The sequence below is a fragment of the Mustela putorius genome, unplaced genomic scaffold (assembly GCF_011764305.1).
Source record: "Mustela putorius furo isolate JIRA1106 unplaced genomic scaffold, ASM1176430v1.1 tig00000596_pilon_pilon_pilon, whole genome shotgun sequence".
NCBI lineage: Eukaryota > Metazoa > Chordata > Mammalia > Carnivora > Mustelidae > Mustela > Mustela putorius.
Window position 1 is genome coordinate 12,367,341 of NW_025421428.1, and position 23,666 is coordinate 12,391,006.

A 23,666-nucleotide genomic window follows, 5' to 3' on the forward strand; every position below is an offset into this window, starting at 1 on the left:
AAATTCTTACATTTGCTCAAAGGAGGAGTCAGCAAATGTCTTCTTTAAAAGGCAAGAGAGTAAAGATCTTTAGCTTTGTGGGGCACACAGTCTTTAAACTACTGGACTCTGACATTTTAGTAGGAAAACAGTTCAGCTGATTTGTGAATAAATGGGTGTGGCTGTGTTCCAATAAAACTTTATTTACAAATTCAGGGAACCAAGTGCATTGGGGCCTTGGAGGGGGAAAAGGGTGCTGAGCCCTGCTCTAAAGAGACAGCATCCTTTTAGTTCTGAAAGGATAACTGACTTTGCTAGTCTTCCACTGGGATTTTTAAGAGTAATTGTGACTATGCACAATTACCGCCTTGTGTACATTTATTCAAACCCAGCCCCTCCGCCTATATCAAGTACAGCTCCACCACACAGCCTGGCACCAACGCAGACCGCTGTCAAATCAGCCCTGGAACCACTGTGAAGCTGCCGTCCAGACCATCTAGGATCTGCTCAGCTCCTACTGCTTAAGCAACTGCTTCATCTCGGACACCTTTGCTGACCCCCTGGGCTGGTCACTGGGCCAGAGATCCTGTGACCATCCCACTGTGCTGCTGGTTGGGCTGATGGCCTCTGTTTTCCACTGGGCGGTGAGAGGCTTGGCTATGTCTATTTTGCTCACTATTGTATCCCCAGTGCCCGGCATTGTGCTAGACACATAGAAAGTCCTCATTAATATCTGCTGAATGAAGTAGAAGATTGGGTCCCATAACATGCTTTCTCGGCCCCCAGAAACTCTTCATTCTTGGCGCTTAAATGGCACTGCAAGGGCACGCGATACTTAGTCTAGGAGCAGGTTCTGCTACAAAGGAAGATACAAAAGAAGCTGAACATTTCAACTGTTGAAGTTCAAGACTATACAAAAATAATAAAACTACCAATAATATCAGTCAGTTTATTTTAAAAAGAAAGAAAGGAAGGAAGGAAGATAGAAAAAGAAAACAGGCCTCAAATGGAGTCAAGGGCCCCCATAACAGCAAACCAAGGGCTGACATCAGGAACGTGACCATTAACCCACTCAGTCTGCATTTCCTGATCTGCCCTGGAAAGGTAATCTGCATGACAGACCCCCACCCAGCCCCCAAAGGAAGGGGACCAAACCCAAAGGGATCCTTTCTTTCCTTTTACTAATAGCTTCCCGCCCTACTTCTGCCTATAAAGCCCTTCCATTTCACACATTCTTTTTTTTAAAGATTTTATTTACATATTTGAGAGAGAGAGAGAGAGAGAGAGAGAAAGCATGAGAGGGGAGTTTGCTTCACAAACGGGCTTCACAAGATGAGCCCGCTGTGGGACTCGATCCCGGGACTCCACCATCATGACCTGAGCCGAAGGCAGTTGCTCAACCCCCTGAGCCACTCAGGCGCCCCCATTTCACACCTCTTCTCTGAGCTCCTTTCTACTTGCTAGATGGGATGCTGCCCAATTCATGAATGTTCAAAAAAGCCAATCAGATCTTCATTTACTCAGCTGGATTTTGTTTAACACGTTAAGTCAAACTATTAACCACTGGCTTCTCAGCAAGACTGGAAAATTGGAGAAGGCAAGCCCAAGCAATGGGTTCAATTAATAATCAATTTTTTAGTGGCCAATCAAGTAACCTACCCAGGGAATTCTCTTCACCCTCCCCTCATGCCCGTTCTCAGCTGAGTACATTCCCCTTCGGTTTCATTTTTTAAAAAAACGTCTCGGGGCGCCTGGGAAGCTCAGTTAGTTAAGCGCCTGCCTTCAGCTCAGGTCATGATCCCTGGGTCCTGGGATCCAGGTGCAAATCCAGCTCCTTGCTCAATGGGCTGCCTGCCGCTCCCCCTGCTTGTGCTCGTGCTCTCTCTCACTCTCTCTGACAAATCAATAGATTGATCTTTATTTTTTTTAAAGATTTTATTTATTTATTTGACAGAGATCACAAGCAGGCAGAGAGGCAGGCAGATGGGGAGGAAGAAGCAGGCTCCCCCCCCCCGAGCAGAGACTCCGATGTGGGGCTCGATCCCAGGACCCTGAGATCACGACCTGAGCCGAAGGCAGAGGCTTAACCCACTGAGCGACCCAGGCACCCCAACAGATCAATCTTTTTAAAAAAAAGTCTCAAGAGTTAAGTGTACGGTGGTCCTCCGCTTTCTTAATTGGAAGAAGTAAAGGAGACATGGAAGGACATTAGCCAATTTGTACCACCAGCTTCCAGTGATCCTCTGTAGAACTCAGGGGTGCCCAGCTCCCGGGAGGCCACCAAGGATGACAGGTGTAAATGTACTGGGCAAATTCGTAAGGCCAAGGCAGAGCTCCCATCCTCCCGCCCTTCATGCTACCTATCCAGGGTCACCACCCACAAGCCTTAAAAGAAGTTCATTTTCATATAAACAGAAAAATCAACTTGTCAGCCTTGATACAGCAGCACCATGGGTCCCATTCACTGGATGGCAACACCCTGGAGGCTGCCTGTAGCAAGCATGAGTTACCCACAGGAGCACAGGACACAGCAGTTCTTCCAATAAATCTCACTCATGAATGGAGGTTTCCTGGGACCTCCTAATAGAAAACACTCTCATTAGGAGCCCAACTGCCCATGAAAAAGAAATATAATGAGCCTCAGCCAGGTCTCTGGTACTTTCTGAAGGTCAGGACGTGCACAGTTATCCCCGAGCGGAGCCCCATAGACAAGCTGCCCCAGAGAGGTCATGCCAGGCTCAGGGATGCTCTCTCAACATGGACTTGGAGCACTGTCCCTCCAAACTGCTCCCTCGAGCAGCCCCTCAAATCCCACAAGTTAAGAACTTCAAGGAGAACTAACCTGCACACACCTGCAACAAGGTTAACAAAAACAGGGAGAGCCCTAAAGGAACCATACTTTACCGTTCATATTTAAACCAAAGAAACAAGGGGGTTTCCTCCCCTACTTCGAGGCACTGTGCCACCCGTGAACACAAGCTAGAAATCTGGCTGTCATCCCTGACCCACCTCACTTCCTGTTATCCTTCAAACCCCACGGTCAGCAAGTCCTGCCCATTCGCCTCCAAATACCAGTGAACCTGCCCACCGCGGCCACCCCGTCCACACTGCATCAGCTGCCGGGATGGCTCCTGCAGCAGCCAGGGGCATTGGCTCCTGCTGCTCCAGGGCATTCTCCCACTGAAGCTGGGGTAATCTCATTAGAGCACAAATCTGACATCCGACCTCAATCAAGCTTTCACAAATGCACGCACTAGCGGCCCACTTAAAACACTGGTGGTGCCTGGGTGGCTCAGTTGCTGAGTCCCACATCGGGCTCCCTGCTCAGCAGGAAGCCTGCTTCTCCCTCTGTCCCTCACCCCATTCTCATGCTCTCGCTCTCTCTCAAATAAGTAAAATCTTCAAAATAAATAAATAAATAAATAAAATAAAACACAAAAAAACTTCTATGGCTTTTCAGCTTGTCAACAAAGGCTCTGGTCATCCCCACTGAGGGCTCCTCCCCCCTCCCACCGTTTTGCCTCAGGACCTTTACACAAGGTTTCCTCATCTAGACAGTCCCCAACCCACCCTCCCTCACTCTGCCTGGTTAACCCTGACTTAACTCTTCACATCTCGGCTCTGACCTGTCATAGAAGTTACTCATCTACAATTCTGAACCACCTTGGGGCTATTTGGGTTTCTGCCTTTCTCAACTAAGGACCCTAACAGGAGAGAATGAAGCCTGAGACGCTAAGGCAGGTACCTGTCGGGTGTAATGAATGAACTCTCTCTGCTGCAACTAGAATGACCCGCTCCCCGCCCCCCCGGGAAGATCTGAGAACAGTTTCTCAGTTCTGTGTTCTGTGGTCCCGATGAAGAACTCAGGTTCAGAAAGATTTGTGCCTAATGGGATCGGACACGGAGGAGGTACTGAAATAGTTGTTGACTGAAAATGAAAAAAGATTAATCAATGAACTACCCGCTCAATGCTTCCTTTCACTGCACTGGGACCCCTGAAATTTCAAGCTCAAGCCAATGAGCTCTCCAGCTGGGCACCGCCGCCCACACCTCCTCATCCGCAGGAGACACCTGAAACCACTCACACGACACCACACACCACACACAGCGGCCACCCACGGCTCAGGAACGATGGATCCCAGGACACTTTGCACAAGCTTTGGAGCCGGAGGGGGGTGGATACCCGTTCCAGCTAGGCCACTTGGGATAACCCTCAGTAAATTTAATTCCAAAACTGTTTCCTACCTGAAAATGGGGATGATACCACCATTTTAGCCACGGCTTCTCCGTAGCAAGGAACAGAAACCCAATGAACATGTTCAAGTAAAAAGAAAGGTTTAGGATAAAGAAGATGCAAGGAGACTGCTGGGAATCCAAGGACAGCGAACCAGCCAGCTGTCCGGAAGGCCGGGAACGAAGAAGGCAGGCGGCCCCGAGAACCAGCAGGCCTCATTTTCTTGCTGATGTCTCTCTGCACCTGCCTCCCTTCTCCCCAGAAGCCCACTCCCAGAGGGAGCTTCCTCGATCCTACAGCTTTAAAAACAATCTTTCTGCCAAGACTCCTAAGTGTGTATCTCTAGTACACCTAAGTGTGTATCTCTAGTACAGATCTCCCTCCTTTCAAGACTTCTTTGCCTAGCTAATGCACTTGTACCTCCACTCGGATACCCAGGAGGCACTGCTAACTGCCCTCCAGCCTTCCTCCACTGCCTCGCCCCTTGAATGAGCTGATGGCAGCTCCATCCTTACAGCCGGCTGCTCAGGCCAAAACCCGTAGGGTCGCCCTTGACTCCTCTTGTTCTACCAGAAACCCATGGGCCACGAGGATGGAGGCCCATAACCTAAGTGACTGAAACAAGGCCCAGCGCACAGCAGGTGCTCGAACCAGTATGTTAAACACATGCACGAGACGCTCCTGAACTACTACCTTACCTCCTCATAATTTGGGACGAGAGCATGGTTGCCTGCCTCCAGTTCTGAAAGCCTCTTCAGCTCAAGTGCCAGCCAGTGATCACACAGTCTAACGCCTGGATCAAACTCCTGCGCCAGAACCAATTGGCACAGCTCATCTTTCCGAGGCAGGCCACAGGACACAGGTCAGCCGCCAGCTGCCCGGGGAAGAGCCATTAAGTACAGAGGGTCCTCGGGGTGAGACCGAAAAAGAGCATGGCCATCTGGAGCCATTCGGGGGGGGGGGGGCGCAAGCTCTCCACAGACAAGCGCACTGCTGTGTTAGAGCGCGAGCCATCAAACTAGACACTGAGCCCCCAGTGCTGACCTTGGCGGGGGCTGTGGTAGTGAGTGCTGTTCTGCAGCGGCTGGCCCACCCGGAACGGCTGCATCTTCCTCTCAGGTCACGTGAACTCTCCCACTCCTTAACAGACTTGGTGACACGGTGAACTGGTACAGATACTTAGTACCAGAGGAACTGACTGCATTTGTGATTGACTGAATTGATCACCTTCGCAGGCAAGCAGGCGTTCTTTAGAATGCCTCACTGTTGGGGTAGCCTGGGTGGCTCAGTGGGTTAAGCCTCTGCCTTCAGCTCAGGTCATGATCCCAGGGTCCTGGGATCAAGCCCCACATTGGGCTCTCTGCTCGGCGGGGAGCCTGCTTCCTCCTCTCTCTCTGCCTGCCTCTTTGCCTACTTGTGATCTCTGTCAAATAAATAAATAAATAAATAAATAAAATCTTTAAAAAAAAAAAAAGAATGCTGTTCCCTTTTCACTGCTGAAGATTTGATAATCACCCACAGACGGGATGATTTCAATGAGCTGGCAGGTCCTGGCTCAGGTCCTGGCCAGGGCTGTGTCACCGAAGCCTTACCCAGGACCGGAGGAGCTGTTTCCAAGCTCAGTACCCATCCCCGTGCTGTTAGCAGGGAGCCTGGGCTCCTCACCCCCTGAGCCTCTCCCTTCCACCTAGCAGCTGCCCTTCCCCAGAGCAGAGGATCCAAGGCGAGGAGTCAGAGCCCAGCCACAGTCAGAAATCACACACCAGGCACGGTCTCTGCCGTGGTCACGCGGTCACAAGATCAACCCAAGACAAGATGCAGGGGAGGGACTGCATCTGGGCTCCTGTATGTCCACAAAGCAGGCAACGCTGGGCTGTCTTGGAACCTGCCCCCACAGGCTGTTCATGCAGACCAAGGCTTGTTTCTGGAAGGCTCAGAAAATGAAGAATACGTGATAGGGGCAATGTGCGGCCTACAAAGCCAATATTTCGCATACAACTCTGCAGAGAAAAGGTTTGATCACCCCCTGATATATTACAGATTTAAGGGGTTTCAAGGGTAATTTTGACTAGACACAATGTTCCCTTTTATACCCTGATCTTAGAAACTAGCCCGCAGGTAATCAATTCTACTGACGCAGGTACTCACCAAGCCATAGCTCTGGGTACACAATGTCAGAAATGAACCTGAGCACTAAGAAAATAATCTACAGCACCCTGCCGTGAGTAGGTGCTTGATGAACACAAACGCAGTGAATGAACGACTAAATGAGTAAGAGCTACAGGACACGTCTTGAAAGCAGAGAATAATCATGGCAGTGTGACAAATCTTCAACAAATGATTTACCACGTAAACAAGACGTGGTCTTCCACAGTAAGCACAGTCACAGGGGAGACGTGCGGGGGGCTAGCTCTCCACCAAGTCCTCCCTCCCTCGCCGCTCACACTGTTGGGCAGGCGTCATTAGTTGCCTTCCTTTTACAGACAAGCATACCGAACCGGACAGAAATTAAGTAATTTCCCCGAGGTTACATGATAAGTAAGTAGCGGGACTATTTACTCTCCCAGCAAAGTCTATCAGAAGAAAGACCCTCGGCGTCGGCAGTCCCGCACACCTGCACCAGCTCCGGGAGCTCAGCAGGCCGACAGAAGCCCCACTGCCCCTCTGTGCTGTGGGATCCTAACCAGGGGCTTTAAACAAGGGCAATGCTCCCAGGCTCCCAATAAGCAAGGTCAGAGAGACTAGAAATGCTTGATTTCATCTAATGACTCGCTTATCTGTTCCCTTTAACCAGAGAGCTTTAAAAAAATATCTGCACTGTGGTTTTTACTTTCTAACCAAATAGCATCTTTTCCGAGATTGCAGCCCCAGCCCCCAGCCCAGCCCAGCCCCCCCTCCAGCAGCTTTCCCAGGGCACTACGGGCAGAGCGGCCTCTCCAGCCCCACAGCCCACAAAGTTCTGGCGCTGGAGTGACAAGGGCTGTCGTGGGCTGCACAGCTGTCCCACACGCACACAGGGTCGGGACCCACGACACACAGGAAGCCACTGCACACAGAAATGCACCCTGGCGGAGGGTTTCCTACGCAGACACAAGCAGACCCTCTTCTCCCTAAGTGGACTGTTCAGGATCCTCAGATTCGTGAACTTGAGGGACGGTGACCTGCCCAAGGCTACTCAACCAGTGACAGAGTCCAAGTTCCCTGAGGCAGAGGCAATTTGTTTTGTTTTTTTTGGAATTTGGTCTCAGAACTGGAAGTCCAGCGGGGTGAGGAGACAGACACTGGTTAGGACTTGTTCTGGCGGGAGGAGGACCTGAACAGAGGCGGCTAACCCTGGGTTAGAGGCTGGGGTCCCAATGTCAAAGACAGAAAGAGTCAGGGATGAAGGCAGACATAACAGTCAGAAGTCCTCGAGGCAAAAGGGGGTTTGAAGGAGGCCTTGTAGACAGCGGTGACTGTCTAGACAGGCTGCCAAGAGGAAGAGGAGGGCCAGCAAACCAAAGACAAGAGAAAAGACTGTCAAAGGACATGGAGGGTCCAGCTGAGAGTGGGGACAGGAACCCTGTCAATGAAAGACCAACTTAGCCCACCATGGTGCCCTCAATGAGATTCTAATAAACACGTAGTCTATTCTCCGCACAGTAAACACATAAATCCCATAAGATAACCACCACCCTCAGTCCGTTCTGAGATAATAATCATTTACAAAAATACCCCCTTGCCAAAAAAGAAAAGAGAAGACTTGACACTCTCGTCTGCTCTGGTAAACCAACACTGTCAGGAAGGCAAACAGAGAAGGAAGGGGCTTTGCCATCAGAGAGACTAAGGACAAAGGTTTGGGCCCCAGCTCTGCCACTCAGTAGCTGTGCGATCCTGAACACGCGGCGAGGCCACTTCCCCACCTGCGAAAGGAAGAGAAGTGCACCCACCACACACCAACCCTGTGGGGATCCAGTGCACGTGCTTTGCTCACAGACGGCTGGAGGGGACTGTTCACAAACAAGAGCCAAAGGAGTCTCTGCCTCGCATCCACATCTTTTTGCTACGTGACCTGAGGCACCTCCCATCAAGAAGTGAGGTCCCTCTTCCCTATCCTTGAGTCTGGACTGGCCTTAGGACTTGTTTCCACCAGTGACAGGAGCTGGTGGTGACACTGGGCCAGTTCTGACCCCGGACCTCAAGAGGCCTTGTGTATGTCCCTCCTAGGAAACCTGCCGGATGCCCAGCGAGTGACCCGGCCAAGCCTGCCAGAGGCCCAGACGTGAGCCCTCCCAGAGCTGACTGCAGACACACGAGGAACCCCGACCTCAACCGCCATCTGCAGAAGCATGAACTAAATAACCAGTCGTTTTTACCCACTAAACACCGGGAGGATGTGTCCATGCTGACCACCTGTGGGAGCAGAGCTCCAGGACAAGGAGCTGAGACCATGGGGACTTCTCTCTTGCCCAGCAGTTCTCCACCAGGCTCTCCTTCTCCACGGGGACTTTCCCGCCACTATTCAATCATGCCATTATTCTTCCCTTTTAAAACCGCTTTCCCTTGGTGGGGGCGCCTGGGTGGTTCACTCCCCAGCATCTGCCTTCCGCTAGGTCATGAATGGGGGGGCTCAGCAGGGGGTCTGCCTCTCCCTCTGCCCTGCCCCATGCTCATGTTCTCATTCTCTCTTCCAAGTAAATAAATAAATAAAATCTTACCAAAAAAAAAAAAAAAAGCTTTCCCTTGGCCCCACTATGTTCAGCAACTACCACCCTGGCTCCCCCTTGCAGCAAAACCCCGTATAGAACTGGCTGTGCTCGGTGTCGAATTCCTCTCTGCCCCTTCTCTTCTAATGTCCTCATGTCCTCATGTCCAGGTTCCCAGTGACCACCATGGTCCAGTCTCGGTCCTCATGGGACAGGACTCCAATCAGCAGGACCTGTCCCCCTTGTTCCGTCCTAGCACACTTCCTGTCCTTGGCTCCTGGGACACCACAACCTCCAGCATTTCCTCCCACCTTCCCAGAGGGTCTTTCTCCTCACCCTCCTAATGCTGGAGCGCTTTGGGGCTCTCCAGCGCACGGCCCCTCCTCCTCTCTCACTTACTTCTTTGGTAATCTCTTCCAGTCGAGCGGCTTTAAACAACATCTTTATGTCAAAGACTCCAAGCCTGGGCATTTCTGACCTCTCGAGGCTTACACTCAACTGTCTAACAGCCATCTCCTTCAGCTCTCTAAAGACATCTCAAACTCCGCTCGAACTATCTCAAATGATTCCACACGCAGCTCCTGGTCTCTGGTCCCGTGCCCCATCTGCTCTGCTGGTGACCTAGTGTTCACAGCAGACAGAATGCTCAGGCCTGCGGCAGGGCCCACCCTACATGATTTTCTACTCCCTGACCTCAGCTCTCCCCACTCTCTGAGGCAACTCCACTCCAGCCGCGCGGCCTGTGCTCCCCTCGGGCTCTCTGCACCTGCTGCCCGTCTCCCCAGTAGCAGCTTCCCCTCCCTGGCTCCAGCCTCCTGAATGGAGGACCACTCCCCTGGCCGGGACTTCCTACCCACTTCCCTCCTTCTCTATATAATGCCTGTCATCCAACGAGACTCTGCGTTTTACTTGTTTATGTATATACTATAAAATCCAGAGGGCAGCGAGTTCTCATTTTCTCATCAGGCATTCTCCTGTGTCTAAAACTATGCCTGACGCAGGCCCTATTCCGTAAGTACTAGTTGAGTGAGCAAACATCCATCAATCAAGGAATGAATGACTATAGAAAACGGAGTTTTTTTTAATACGTGTCCCATTTTCCAGTAAAGGAAGCCTACTTAAGGCATCTACATTCAATAGCGCCGGGTTCTTCAAACCTGTCATCTATCTTCTCATGCCTGTAGTGATGCGGACGACTATTTTTATCAATAAAGACCTGAATGTGTTTGTGTTAGACTAGAAGCCAGAAGGCTCAGCTAAGTAATCCCGATTATCACAATGAGACAGCCAGAAGATGATACTTAAGTCGTCTTCTGGCCTGAAAACTTAGATTTTTTTTTTTTCCTAACTGATGAGTGACCTATTTCAGAGCTCGACTCATAATAATGACCGCAGACAGAAAAGGACCCCACAGAGAAGGGGCTGGCAAACTTCTCCTGCAGCCCGAAGCCCACAGCCTCCTGGCGGTTGTTCCGGGCTGCTTGTTTACCAGCTGCGAGGTGAAGACCGGTCCCCACACCAGTCCCCACACTTGGAGCTGGTTTCATTCCTGCTGGTTATGTAAGTGCCTCCGTAGTCGGCCCGATTGTGCCTCTTGACCCTGCAAGGTCCACAACAGTCACTATGTGACCTTTTGCAAAACGGACCCATCCCTGACCTTGGTGCCCTTCAGCTGTGGTCCACAAAGCCTCCAGATACAGTCATCTGGAATTTCAGTATGAAGTGACTTCTGAAATCAAGGGCCCTAGAAGCACTTGCCGAAATGGAGTTAGATATATCGTGGCCCCGGCCGCTGCTTCGACCCAGGGTAATGGTGACACCTTCCCCACAGCTGGGAAAGGAGCTGAACCCGGAAATGTACGTGTGTTCCCAGGGTGAAGCATACACAAAAGCCAAAGGCTAGGGACAGATATTGTTCTAAATTTGGAAACATCTGATGACAGAGCGAAGTTTCCTTCCCTTTTCTTACCCCACCCAAAACACCACCCCACACTTCTCATGAGAAAAATTCCTCACACTTATGTCTCCATTTCCTACATCTGATCGTTCGCTTAACAAAATCCAATTTATGGAAGTCCATTATGTATACAGATCTTTTAGACAGGAAGCCGGCAGCGTTACTGCAACATTACATCCCAACGTAGTACCACCGCGTTATTATTACAAATGTTACTGTGGCATATCGTGTGCATAGATATGACACAGCAATGCATCACATGCATAACGTATTGAACACGTTATGATATTTTACAGCATGGAAATATGGAACACAGGCCTAAGATATGCAATCATGAGACACACAATGCATGGCGCCGCTCTGTACCCTTGGCACATCCATATTATACCACAGTCTGTGACTATCCCGACACAGGGGGCACTAGCCACAAACTCCACATCGACTTCACACAAGTTACCTCATTTCTCTAAGCCTCAATTTCCTCATTGGTTAAACCAAGGAATCATTTTAGAAATTGTTTTATCATTCTCTTCTAGCTCAAGGCATCTGTGATTCCATTAGCGTGGTAAACAGATGCGGCTTCAGAACCACCTCCTCCCACCTAAAGGAGGTCCCATCCAACCATGGCCAAGCCCCACTGAGGGACAGGCTTAGACATCGCCTTCATCCATGATTATTTACCCTAGCCCTGATGCTGCATCCGTTGATCCAAACCATGTCGGCAGCACGCTGTTTAATAGCAATGTGCCGATTTTAACAACACCTGAGGGGTGCCTGGGTGGCTCAGTGGGTTAAGCTGCTGCCTTCAGCTCAGGTCATAATCGCAGAGTCCTGGGATTGGGCCCCTGCACTGGCCTCTCTGCTCGGCAGGGAGCCTGCTCCCCCCCCCCCCCGCCTGCCTCTCTGCCTACTTGTGATCCCCCTCAAATAAAAAATAAAAAATCTTAAAAAAAAAAAAAAATTGAACACCGCCTGAGCTGGCAGCCTGTCACACGCAAGCAGCTGGGGAGGACAGCAGGGGAGAGAGCCCTACAGGAGCTGAGAGGAAGAACTGCTCATTAGTCACACTAAGGGCGGTCATCACAGCAACAATGTGAACAACTCTTGGGGCCTCACTCTGTACCTTTCATATGGGTATTATTTAATACTCACTGCTCCCTGGGAGGCAGAAGAAAAAAAGTTGTGATGGTAAATGCCTATTCTTAAATAAAATCTCATGCTTCTCTTCTGTGAAACTCAGCACCTGAATGAGGTTGAGCCAAATCCCATGCAAAGAACTATGAGAAAAACAGAATCTTAAATCAAAACCAGATTCTTAACACTGATACTGAGTTTTGAACTGCCCATGCCCATCTCTGAGTCTCGTGCCATTAGATAACTCATCAAAACGACATTAGTAAATGTAAGTTTTACAAGATTAACAATTTTAAAATGATAATATTCAATGCTGATGTGCTTGTGGCTAACAGATAACCTGATCACTCATGAAAATACAGATACGTCCCTTAGGGACTTAAAGCTATTCCTACCTTCCTGGCTTAGGAATGTTACACTAGGGTCTTTCCTAAGGAAGTCATGCAATGTAATCACAAAATATATGAATGAAGCTACTTATCGTTGCCTCACCTATAATAATAGTGAAAAGGGGAAATAATTTCAATAGTCAGTGGCAGGTGAATGGTTTAATAAGTTATGGAATATTGACATAATGGAAATGTTACAGTCATCACAGTAGCTATGAAGACCACACAGAAGCATGAAATTAAAAAAACAACTTGCACATGATCCCAACTCTGAAAGACGCGCACCATGTGCAGCCCTGGAGAAGATCAACAGTAGCGGCGAACTCGACTTCCTCACTACGTTTTGGGCCCTTTAGATTTAGACACTCAACGTGCATTTTCTTCTTTGCGTCTGTCCATTTTCCCGAATCTTTAATAAAGTACCATCTTTTCAATTAAAAGGAAATGGGATTCTTCTGTATGTAACCTAAAAATAACACCAGTCATAAATACTTAAGGGACACTTACTATGTGCCAGGAGCTGTCTTAAGCACTTTACCGGTACTTACAAGAAAACTGAGGCCTGGAAGTTAACGAACTCACCCACCCAAGATCAGCCAACCAGCAAGTGGAGGAGCAAAGATTCAACCCCCGCATCCGGGCTCCTAATCACGATGGCAATACTACAATACGCAGAACAGGAAAATGGACGGTCCTGATTAGTTCAATACCCTTGTTAAAGTAGGAACAATTCAATGATGGTGGGCCCTGCAATAATCATTTTCAAAGAACTTCAACGCCATAAAAATCCCCCCATGTCCCGGGTGCTCAGCATGACTGATGCCTTCTCCAGACGCTGAACCCTCAGAGTGGCTGCAGCAGGAACAGCACTGGCCAGTGCAGATGGTCACTGACTCACAGACCTCACGAGCACCTCTGCTATCAGCTACATGTGGTCTCTTACACTGAGAGACAGAAACAGGCAGAATCAGGCAAACTCACATGGCGAGTTGGGGCTGGAACAGAGCCCGGCCCATGATCCACATTCGTGGATGTATAATAACAAGAATTACTATCATTCATTAAGTGCTTGCTGTCCGCTAAAGGCTGTATTATCTCATCTAATTCTCTCAACAGCCCTTCAAAGCAGTTCTTATTAATCTCCCACAGAGACCAGGAGACCGGTTTGGAAACAGCAGCAGTCACGTGGCTCACCTGGCTCAGCTAAAGGCACTGAGCTGGGTGGCCCGAGGGCAGCACCCAGCCCTTGTGCTTTCTGGTGTACTAGCTGAGAGGCTGACACCAGACACCCCTGGAGCCCCAAAGCCATGGAATAAAGACCAGAAAATGGATGGTGGGAGGTGGGCCAGGTTGAGCTTTGGCCAGAAAAGACATCAGTGTTAACTGCCTGGCACACAGGCATACGGCAGCCCTGGGTGCTTGTTCACCACCTGACTCTGCAGTGGCAAGTCTCAACACCACCACCGACTGGAATCCAAACAACGCTGTCTTTGCCCCTTCAGCAGAGGGGGACCAGGGAATGGGAGGAATTCATGTGAACCCCAGACTCCCTCCTCCCCTCCCCACCCCAGCGAGCCAATCTCCTTCTCCCCAGGCAGCCCCCATCAGCTCTTCCAGGAGGGTGTTAATTTCATGCGCTCAAGCCCAACTGTGTACAAACATGGAAATCATCAACATCTCCATTTACCAGGCTGCTGTGGCCCCAAGCTGCTGGGATTTCTGGAGGAGATAATTCGATTTGCAATTACTCCTGCAATTTTTAATTCCCCAGGAAACTTCTGCCTGTGTTATACTCCCAAGAGCCAAAATAGCCATTGTAAGCAACCCTTCAAATGAATTCTCTAAAAGAACAAACGAAGGAGCTCTGAGGGGACAGGATTGTAGGTGTCTTCAGAGTTCAAGTTCGCTCTAAATGGAAGGTTTCACCAGGTGTCTGGGCCAATGAATCAGCATCTAAATGTTCGCTATGATTTAAGTGCTTTTGTGAAGCAATCTTTTCCTTTCAAATGTGAATCTTTCAAACGTGAATAATCATCAATAGATTTACTCTTTGTAAATTCAGAACTGCTGCGGAACAGAGGAAGATGTACCTATTTTCAACACCAATGTCTCCCCCTGGAGCAGAGAAGGATGAAGAAAGGACATTCCCAGGTCCACGTAACCACCACACACCAGCCAGCGTTGGTAGCTAGCATTTAGTGAGCACCTGAGATGCACCAGAACCAGGCTCTGCCGTTCGTACCTCATTTATACCCGTGGTAGCACATCTGTCACCGAGCGCACTCACAGAAGGCCCCAGGTAACAAGCAACAGGCCCTGTGCTGGGGTGAAAGACAGAACTATAAGCATATAAACAGATCAACAAAAAATGCCTGTGGTGAGGGCTATAAGAAAATCACAGAAAAACACAGTCATTTGGAGAAGCCGTGGGAGGTGGGCACAGTTTGGGAATGGGATTACAAAATCCAAAATGTTCAAGGTTGGACAGCAAGCGTGGGGCAGAACTCTGGCTGGAAGTTCCAGGATCACGCTGGAAGCCCCTGCCTTCGACTACCTTCCATCCTTTTCTTTCTTCTTCTTCTTCTTCTTTTTTTTTTTTTTTTGGTATGGGGGCCTGCTAGAGCGCCCTATGGTATTACAGATGACTCACACCTTTATCAACCACTGCAAGCACCTGGTATTGTAAAACCAAAAAGAGCAGCACTGTTTTCTCCTTATGTTCTGGGTTCCAAGAACAATGAGAAAAGTAAGAGTAAGAGAGAGCACAATGCCAGTCCCCTCAAAGGGAGCACACTACACTGCACACTGTTTAAAGTCATTACAGGGGCGCCTGGGTGGCTCAGATGTTAAGCATCTGCCTTCAGCTCAGGTCAAGATCCCGTGGAGCCGAGCCCCACTTCAGGATCCCTGCTCAGCAGGAAGCCTGCTTCTCCCTCTGTCCCGCCCCCTGCTTGTGTTCACTCTCTCGTTGTCACTCTGTCAAATAAATAAATAAAATCTTTAAAAACATAAAATTAATAAAGTCATTACAGAGACATTTCTCTACCAGGTATAAAATGCTCTTGAGGGAGACAGCTAGCAGAGGTGGTAAGATTTATGTTTCTCGAACTAGTATTCTGTCACTTAAATTTTTCAACTTCCCAAGCACACAACCTAGAAACAGAAATGTAAATGACCTAAAGGGGAAATAACGATTTCTTGCTTTCGGAATGTATTCTGGGCTTGACCTTCCTCATTACAAATATCTGGCTCTGATTAAAGTCTATATTCTCAGAAGCCCCTGCCACTACAGGGCAACAGACTGGAGAGAGAAGTCAGGGGCGGCCTAAGCTCTTTGCATCAAACGCAAAGATATGTTTCCCGTTCACTTGCCCCCAAAGCAGCCACTGACACCATGTTGTTCTGCCCTGGAGCCTGGAGTCATCAGTCACACACTGAGATTTCAGTCATGCTGGCGTGTGCACAGATCAGGTCACTGTGGAGTCTGGGATGCACTAAATCTGATTCCTAAATACCACTCTAAAATCCTATTTCCAAAACATCAACAACCCTTAAAGACAGAGACAAACAGATAATACGGAGGACTGCCTCACAGCCTTGCGACTGTGGGTCCCCGGCAGGGCTCCACGGGACCCTGGATCAGGGAGACAAACTGTCCCCGGGTCTAACCCTGCACAAACCAACCAACCAACCCTGACACGACACCGGCCAAGACGCACTCCTGGTCAAAGGGATCCATGTGGACATAGAAATCAGGGCAGGGAGCTGCTCCTTCTTTTACCCCAACTCACTGCGGACCCTACCACCACTCACCATGCTCCCACAGCTCCTCTCGCTGGAACTAGTGAACATACATGCACAAACTGCAAAATAAAACACAGACCCCGGCTCTAGTTTTGTTTGTAAACTCGGCTGCTTCCAATGGAAATTTCAAGAAGTTTTAACTCTTATACATTTTTCTAAGGAAAACCAGAGACTACCTGAAAATAAATACATTAAATGCCTGTTATAGTAAGTGGTGCTTCTGAGTTGCCAGATTTTTACGACGATTTGCTTATTGGTGGCAAGAGATACCAGCCATGTGGCACTGAATTAGAGTGCTGGATCCTGACCCACCTCCGTAAATAACCATGTCTACTAAGATCCATTCTTCTGAAGGAGATGGTAGAATGATGCAGCCAGCAACCATTTTTTCTAATGGTTCCCCCTTTAGTAAAAATACATTGAAGAAAGTATAACAAACCTCATATATCTATTACTTATTAAACTTATCCTATTTTGCTTCTCTGTGTGTAGGTATGCACTCATTCACCTGAACCATTTTGGAGTAAAATTACAGACAATATAACCCTTCACCCCTAGACACTTCAGCATGACTATCCAAAGAAGGACATTCTTCTGCATGACTCATCACCATTATCGCACATAATAAAATTAGCAACAGTCCCCAGATTATCACCTACTACCCAGTTCACATCAAATTTCCTAAACGGTCCCCAAATGTCTTTATCACTGTTTCGTCCAAACCAGGACCCAATCAAAGACTGCTAGGGAGTGCCGGTTTCACAGTAACACGGGACACATAGAACGAATGATGGAAAGTCACAGGCACAGGAACCTGGCATGGAATTAGCAGCCTACCTACTTTTCCCTTTCAAAAAGAAAAATAAATTACCCGTAACTGGACCGCCAAAGACAACGACAGTTAACATTTCCTTATGTTCTCTTCCAGGTTGTATTTTCCACGTAAACACACACTCATATATACAGTTGCAATCAAACTGTCTGGCTGCCAGTCGAGAGCCAGCTCTACTTTTAAATGTGGCAACAGGAGGTAAAAGAGCCAAGACCTGAAGTCTGCAAGGCCAACAGCTGGTCTGAGGGGTTAATGACCATGAAAAAGGCAGCCAGGTGCGTGGGAAGACAAAACTGCCCTGGGACACGGTTAGATGGGCCCCCAGTTTCAAGGGCACCGTGGCAGTGCCCAGGGTCCCACTGGCGTCCTCCTCCCCAGAACTGACACTAACAGCCCTCTTGAGACACAGAGCGGGTGTCGGTGGAGGCTGGCCAGCAGCAGGGGCATCCAGGATGGGTAACCATGAGACTTCTTACAGAAAAGACTCTGAATTCTTTGGAAGAAAGACACTATATATTTAAAAGCTATTAATAACATCCTCTCACCGAACTGTTAAAAAAAATTCAAACTCCTGGATATCAAAATTTTTATTTGGAATATTTTTCTTCCTCTCTCTCTCTCTCTTTTTTTTAAAGATTTTATTTATTTATTTGACAGTGAGAGAGATCACAAGTAGGCAGAGAGGCAGGCGGGGGGCGGGGAAGGAGGCTCCCCGCTAAGCAGAGAGCCTGATACAGGGCTCAATCCCAGGACCCTGAGACCATGACCTGAGCCAAAGGCAGATGCTTAACCCACTGAGCCACCCAGGAGCCCCTGGGATATTTTTAAAGTTTAAAATTTTCAACCAATAGATACATGCTGCACTGAACACAAGCCTCCAGCCACACTTCATTCTCAGCCAAGCTGTGCTATCACATTGAGGTATGAATCATTTTATTCCTTGGGAGAGCTGTCTGTTCATTTTCTTTAAACTATGCTGACCTGCAGAGCTTTCTGGCATGAAAGGTGTTTCCCAAGCAGTTCCAGCTTTGATTCTGAGCCAAAATATCCCAATGCTGCCCCCTTCTTTCTGGAGATGAAGCCCAGGGCCTGCTTACCTTGCTTCCAGGGGCACAGACGGCTTCGTTTCCGGGGCTTCTGTTTCTCAGCAGCATTGCCCATTCTAAAGTCAGGAGCTCAAAGGCCCCTTCTGAGCCTAGGTGTCTTCGCTGAACAGAGTAAGGACTGAGGCACCGGCTGGAAGGGGCTTCCTCTCTCCCACATCCCAATCAGCAAGCAGCAGCAAGCCCTGGCAAACCCCCTCCAAGAAAAACCTGAATTCTGCTCACAGAGGCCCTTGCCTCCTGCCTTCCAAACTCCCTTCACTCCTGAGAGGAAGCCAGAAGAAAAGGCTTGTTATCGCCCTACGGGTGGGTCTCCGTCCCCGTCCATCCGTCCGTCCGTCTATATTAGGAAGCTCTTCCTCGGCCTTCCTCTGACACTGTTACTCATCCGCACAGCGGCCGCCTAAGAATGAACTGCATTTCCAAACACTTTCAGTGCTGCCTTTCCTTGGGGGAGGAGTGGGGAATCAGGTGGTCAGAGAGCTGAAAGCTAGAAACGGACCAGTTCGGGGTGTGCCATGAGAAACATTTCCCAAGATTTAGTGAGGAGTTCTTAAGAACAGGCTAGTTCACTTATCTTTACCTACCTCCAGAAAGTTTACATTTGAATCATTTTGGGAGGCCATGACTCCTTGAGAAGCAGCTAAATCACGGTCCTTACCTCAACGGTGTTCTCTCAAGTAAATTTCTAGTCATTTGTAAGGTTCAATGGTCAATCAACTGTTTCTAATTTGAGTTGCACTTTCTCATGAAAGCACAGTTAGGAATATGGTGGGGGACCATCTCCAGTCCACATATTAGGGAGGCAACCTGGGACTCTACCGGATGACATGAATCGACAATGAAACGCCACCCGAAGTAGGATGCTCACAGCACAGCCAATTTGACACGTCATGACTCGCACGAGTGCTTCAAGGGTGCTGCAGACCCTACTTGGCCACATGTTACCAGTTCCTCCTTGGAAGTATCACTACCACAAGCCCAGATCACTCACAGAAGGACAAGGCCCCCCAGACTCCTCCCCTATTCCACCCATGGGGCGGGAGGGAATCAAGGCCACCGAGCCGGTGAGACAGCTGGCTCTAGCTCCACGTTCATCCCTGGCTGGGAAAGCCACCACCCATTTCCTCGTGACAGGAGAAGGTGGGAGAGCAGGGGAAAGGTGCTGGCCCTGAGGGAAGCTGGCCTGATCTGAATCTCGGCAGGCACTTCCCAGCTGGGCAACTTTGGGACAAGAACTTAACCTCTCTGGACTTCATTTTATTCACTTATGTAACGTGTACAATTACGCTGCCGGCTTCAGAGGGCAGGTTAAAGGTTAAACAGGGTATTGAAGAAGTGCCCGGCACACAGCAGACATTCTTAAAGAATAGTTACTCTTGCTGGTTTTATTATTTTATTATCTGTAAACATCCAGCCCTAGATATGTTGAAGAAAAACTACTCACCCTCACAAGGGATTTTTTTTTTCCCTTATCAGGGTAAGATCTGCTGCAATATTCTAGCAAACAACTCATTCCTTTAGGGCAAATAAAGTTTCATTTACAACATCTGTACCAGCAGAATCACATTTCGACTGCAGAAAGTGGCCTAAACCAGGGAGGTAATACTGTGACAACCAAAGTTCTGAATGAGACTCCCCTCCGAACACGACATACTGGTTCAGAAGGGACCCAAGTCGGAGAGTCCGCAGGGCACTGATCACTTCTTGAGGGAAATCATGGGAAAAGCAAGGTACGGCTGTACTGTGCACAGTCACCTCCCCCAAGCGGCAAGGAGGCAGAGGCAGGTGCCCACCAGCTGATGCAAGGCTTTGTGCATGGACTTTGTCTGTGAGGAGGAAAGTCTGTGTTGGTCACTTCCTCTCTGGAGAAAAATACAACAATATGCGGAAGCGCCGAGCACTGTGGGAAGGTTCCAAGTGGGAGTTCCAGCTCAGTCTAGGACATAAACAAAGGGGAATGACCAGCCTAAGGTCAGGCCCACCAGAGCAGTAAGGCACAAAGTCTGGGAGCCAGGCTTCTGAGCCCTCTCGGCTCCGCTTTGAAGTGCCTTCCCCACCCAGCCCCAGAGGAAACCATCCACGGCACAGGCACATCTTGTGCCGTGTGTCATGGGAAGCACAGATTGGTATTTTCTTCTGACACACTCACATAGTCACAGATCAGTCACAGAATGTCACGGCCAGAGAGACCTCGGGGATTCACCCAGTAATTACCAACACCAAACTTAGGGAGAGCCAGATATACATGCTAGGGCCCACTTAGTTACCACTGTGATCAGGGCTGAGAAGTTCAGGGTAAGGGACACACGTCTAGCCGGGTAACCCAATCTAATCTGGGAGGTCAGGGAAGGGGGAGACTCAGAGGATCAGCAGGACATGCCCAAGCAAAGGCGTGAAGAGTGTTTTGGGTACAGCGGCATCTGCAAAGGCCCTACTGTACATGGAAGTAGACCAATGTGGGGAGGTAGAAGTGGGGGTCAGCTGGGGCAGGGTCTTATAGGTCATCTCATGAGCTTCAGGGTGTTCCTAAAAGTGTTGGCAAAACCATGAGTGTTCAGTTTGGTTCAGTCCACAGATTTCATCAAAACCATGAGTGTTCAGTCCACAGATTTCATCAAAGCCTCAACGAGTCCCAAAGGTTAAGGGGCGTCTGGGTGGTAGAGTCAGTTAAGCGTGAGACTCTTGGTTTGGGCTCAGGTCGTGATGCTCAGCAGGGAGTCCACTTGGATCTTTCTTCCTCCCGCCCCAACCCTCATCGTGCTCTTGTTCTGTCTCTCAAAAACAAAAAGACTTCCGAAGGTTAAGAAGCACAAAGTCAGTCCAACCCTCACATTCCAAAATGAGGAAACTGAGATCCACACAGGGAGACACTTCCCCAAGGTTTCCAAAGACGGGCAAAGAACCAAATCACTCTCCCAGTCTGGTGCTTTTCCACATCGAGCCACGGTCTTATTTCTGGCAGCGGTGTGCCAACAACGACAAAGTATCAACCCTCACTGAATACTGATACTGTATCCCAAACAAGGCTGCTTGGTTTCTGCCCCAGCAGGCCTGGCAGAGACATTCCACAGAAACGAACTGTCAAGTCGGCTGCTCCACCTTTCTTCAGGGCTAACCTAACCTGCAAAATACAAGGGGTCAGAACCTCTGGTTCCAAGGCATCCTCATGAGACAGCCGCGTGGGTTCTGAGGAGCTCAGCGGGGCCCGCTGGGTAACCACAAGAAGGGCCATCACGCAGACCCCTGACTGCTCAACCAGCACCCGGCCTTCTCAAGAAGCTGTTCTTTTGTTGTTCTTCAAAGTCAGGACTGGGCCGGGGATAAAATCTAGCCCACAGGACATGAAAGGCAAAAAGCCCACACCCCTAATTCTATAATTCTGCTGGGAATTGAGACAAACTATTTTTTTAAGTCAACAATAGTAATTTTCCTCTCTGCCACTTATTTCATGATAAACGGAATACTTGGGAAAAGTCTAACTACGTATGGAGAACACTTCTGAAACTTTTGATGCGTCCCAGAATTCTCAAGTGCGTGGACTGGCATTCGAGGCCTTGTGGAGTCTGGCCCCCAAATGACCTTTCCCACCTCTGACATTCCTCACTCTGGGGCTTTCACTTGGGCCAAGGACTCAATTCCACACCCAAACCCACTCCTGCTTGCCGGCACGGTCCCTCACCTCCTTCCTCTCCAGCTAAGCAACAGACCCTCGATGGGCAACTACACCGGGCTCCCACAGACTCTGCTTTGCTTGGACCACGACAGTGGCAGAAGAGGCAAAGCCCTCACCCCGAAAAGGCTCCCGGCCCTCCCTCCGGCCCTCAACAGCTCCTGACTTCCAGAGACAGAGTCACCCCCTGACTAAGCAGCTGACTCTCTCCAGCCTCTACCCTGAGCTGGGTGGGCACAGGACAGTCAGCCCTGGCCAGGCTTTCTGAGCTCTTCCAGAAGCACACCCCTCTCCAGTAAGCAGCTGAGCCCACACCCAACATGTGCCTTTAACCACTCATTCAACAAACACCAGTGAGCTTCAGCTATACGCCAGGCGCCCTCTGGGCCCTGGAGAAACAGGAGCTCACCTCCCAATGAGGGAAAAGATCACCAAAAGGCAGCAAACACATGCGACACATTAGAAGAAAGGAAAGAAAAGGATGGGCTAAGGAGACAGTGACAGGAGAGCGACCTCGGCCCCCCGGGGTAGGACAGGCCCCTGTGAGTGACAGGCAAACAAGAGCCAGAAGGAGTCGGGGCACAGACACACACAAGAAAAGCCCTGGGTTCCTCGGCACTTAGGGTCTAAGTGCTTCCCGTCGGGAACGCACCATGACCCAAACACTGGCTCCACTTCTCCGATGAGAAAACGGATGTTAGGAGGAGGGGTGAGCCGCTCTCCAAGGCCCACAGCCCGCGAATGACAGACGCCACATTTGGACACGGCTGCCGACCAAGGGTTCTCAGGAGGCATGCCGCACTACCCGGGGCCGTGAACCGCTAGTGCAAAGGCCCCGAGGCAGAAGCATACTTGGTATATTCCAGGATCACTTGAAGGAAAGCTCAAAGCCTGCTCAGGGGCCAGAGGACAGGGTGCCACCGGCCCTGGTAAGGACCACGGCTGACCTCCCCACGCGAGAGGCAGTCATTCAACAACTGCGAACATGCTTGATTTGATCTAACGAATGCCCCGGCAGCTGAATAAGGACTGGACAGCTGTGAGGCAGGAGCGGGAACCAAGAAGCCAGGGAGGAGGGGCCTCAGCGGTCCAGGGGAGACAGTGGTGGCCCGGAGGGAGCCGCAGGGAGGAGGCAGGCACATCGAAAGGCAGCCGAGGGGACTTCCAGGTGCCCTGGTGCGGGCTGGGGGTGGAGTCAGGGACGACTCCAAGATGGCTGAGCCTGAACAACTGGGTCAAAAAGGGCCTTATTTACTGTCCCGGGCACCCCAGGAGGAGCCAGTGAGGCAGGGGGTGAAGCGGAGAAGCGGGAGCTCGGAGCTTGCGAGACCCCTGCGAGGACGGTAAGTGGGCAGTCTGCAGCTCGGGGGAGAGTCCGGGGCCGGAAACAGGCATTATGGGAAACGACCAGCATTCAGATGGCATTTAAAGACCTGGGCCTAAGACTGCTGAGAAAGAAATCAGAGGACTCAGCCCTAGAACATTCCACACTGATTTTGGAAGAGAGGCGCCGGGAAAGGAGGGCTGAGATGGGCGTGTCTTCACGTTACTAGGACGCGCATGTACGGTGAGGCCGTCAGGAGCAGCTTGGAGACACCTACCGCCCTGGGCTCCAGTCCTACACTGAATGCTGGGGGACTCCAAACATCATTTAAATTTTTAGATTCGGTCTTCAAGTTCCAGATGTGTAGTTTTAAAGCATCTTGCTAATGATGACTAATACGTCAACCTAATTAATTAGCGAATATTCCGAGGCACAATATCCACTTAGCGTGAGATTCATCGAAGAGTTTCTTCATCACTGCCAATCTTCTCACCATCTTGTCAGAGCGAATTAGCTCCTAATACAGAGGACAAAAGCATGGACTGCCAAGTA

The 23,666-nt window shown here is 49.7% G+C and overlaps 1 protein-coding gene across 15 annotated transcripts in view; it reads right to left on the reverse strand.

The window, feature by feature from the left end:
- The window catches only part of RAPGEF1 (Rap guanine nucleotide exchange factor 1), a 134,268-nt gene that overhangs the window by 93,122 nt on the left and 17,480 nt on the right, over nucleotides 1-23,666 (reverse strand). For 3 of the 15 annotated variants that reach the window (XM_004757080.3, XM_004757074.3, XM_004757073.3), the window contains exon 1: nucleotides 18,112-19,297. The exons of 4 other annotated variants lie outside the window; for them this stretch is intronic. In XM_004757080.3, coding sequence (XP_004757137.1) covers nucleotides 18,112-18,175 — 64 coding nt within the window. In that variant the 5' untranslated portion in view covers nucleotides 18,176-19,297. Of the gene's footprint in view, nucleotides 1-18,111; nucleotides 19,298-23,666 lie in introns of those variants that run through there. 8 more of the 15 variants (XM_013058614.2, XM_004757078.3, XM_004757081.3 and 5 more) reach the window with 7 other exon arrangements.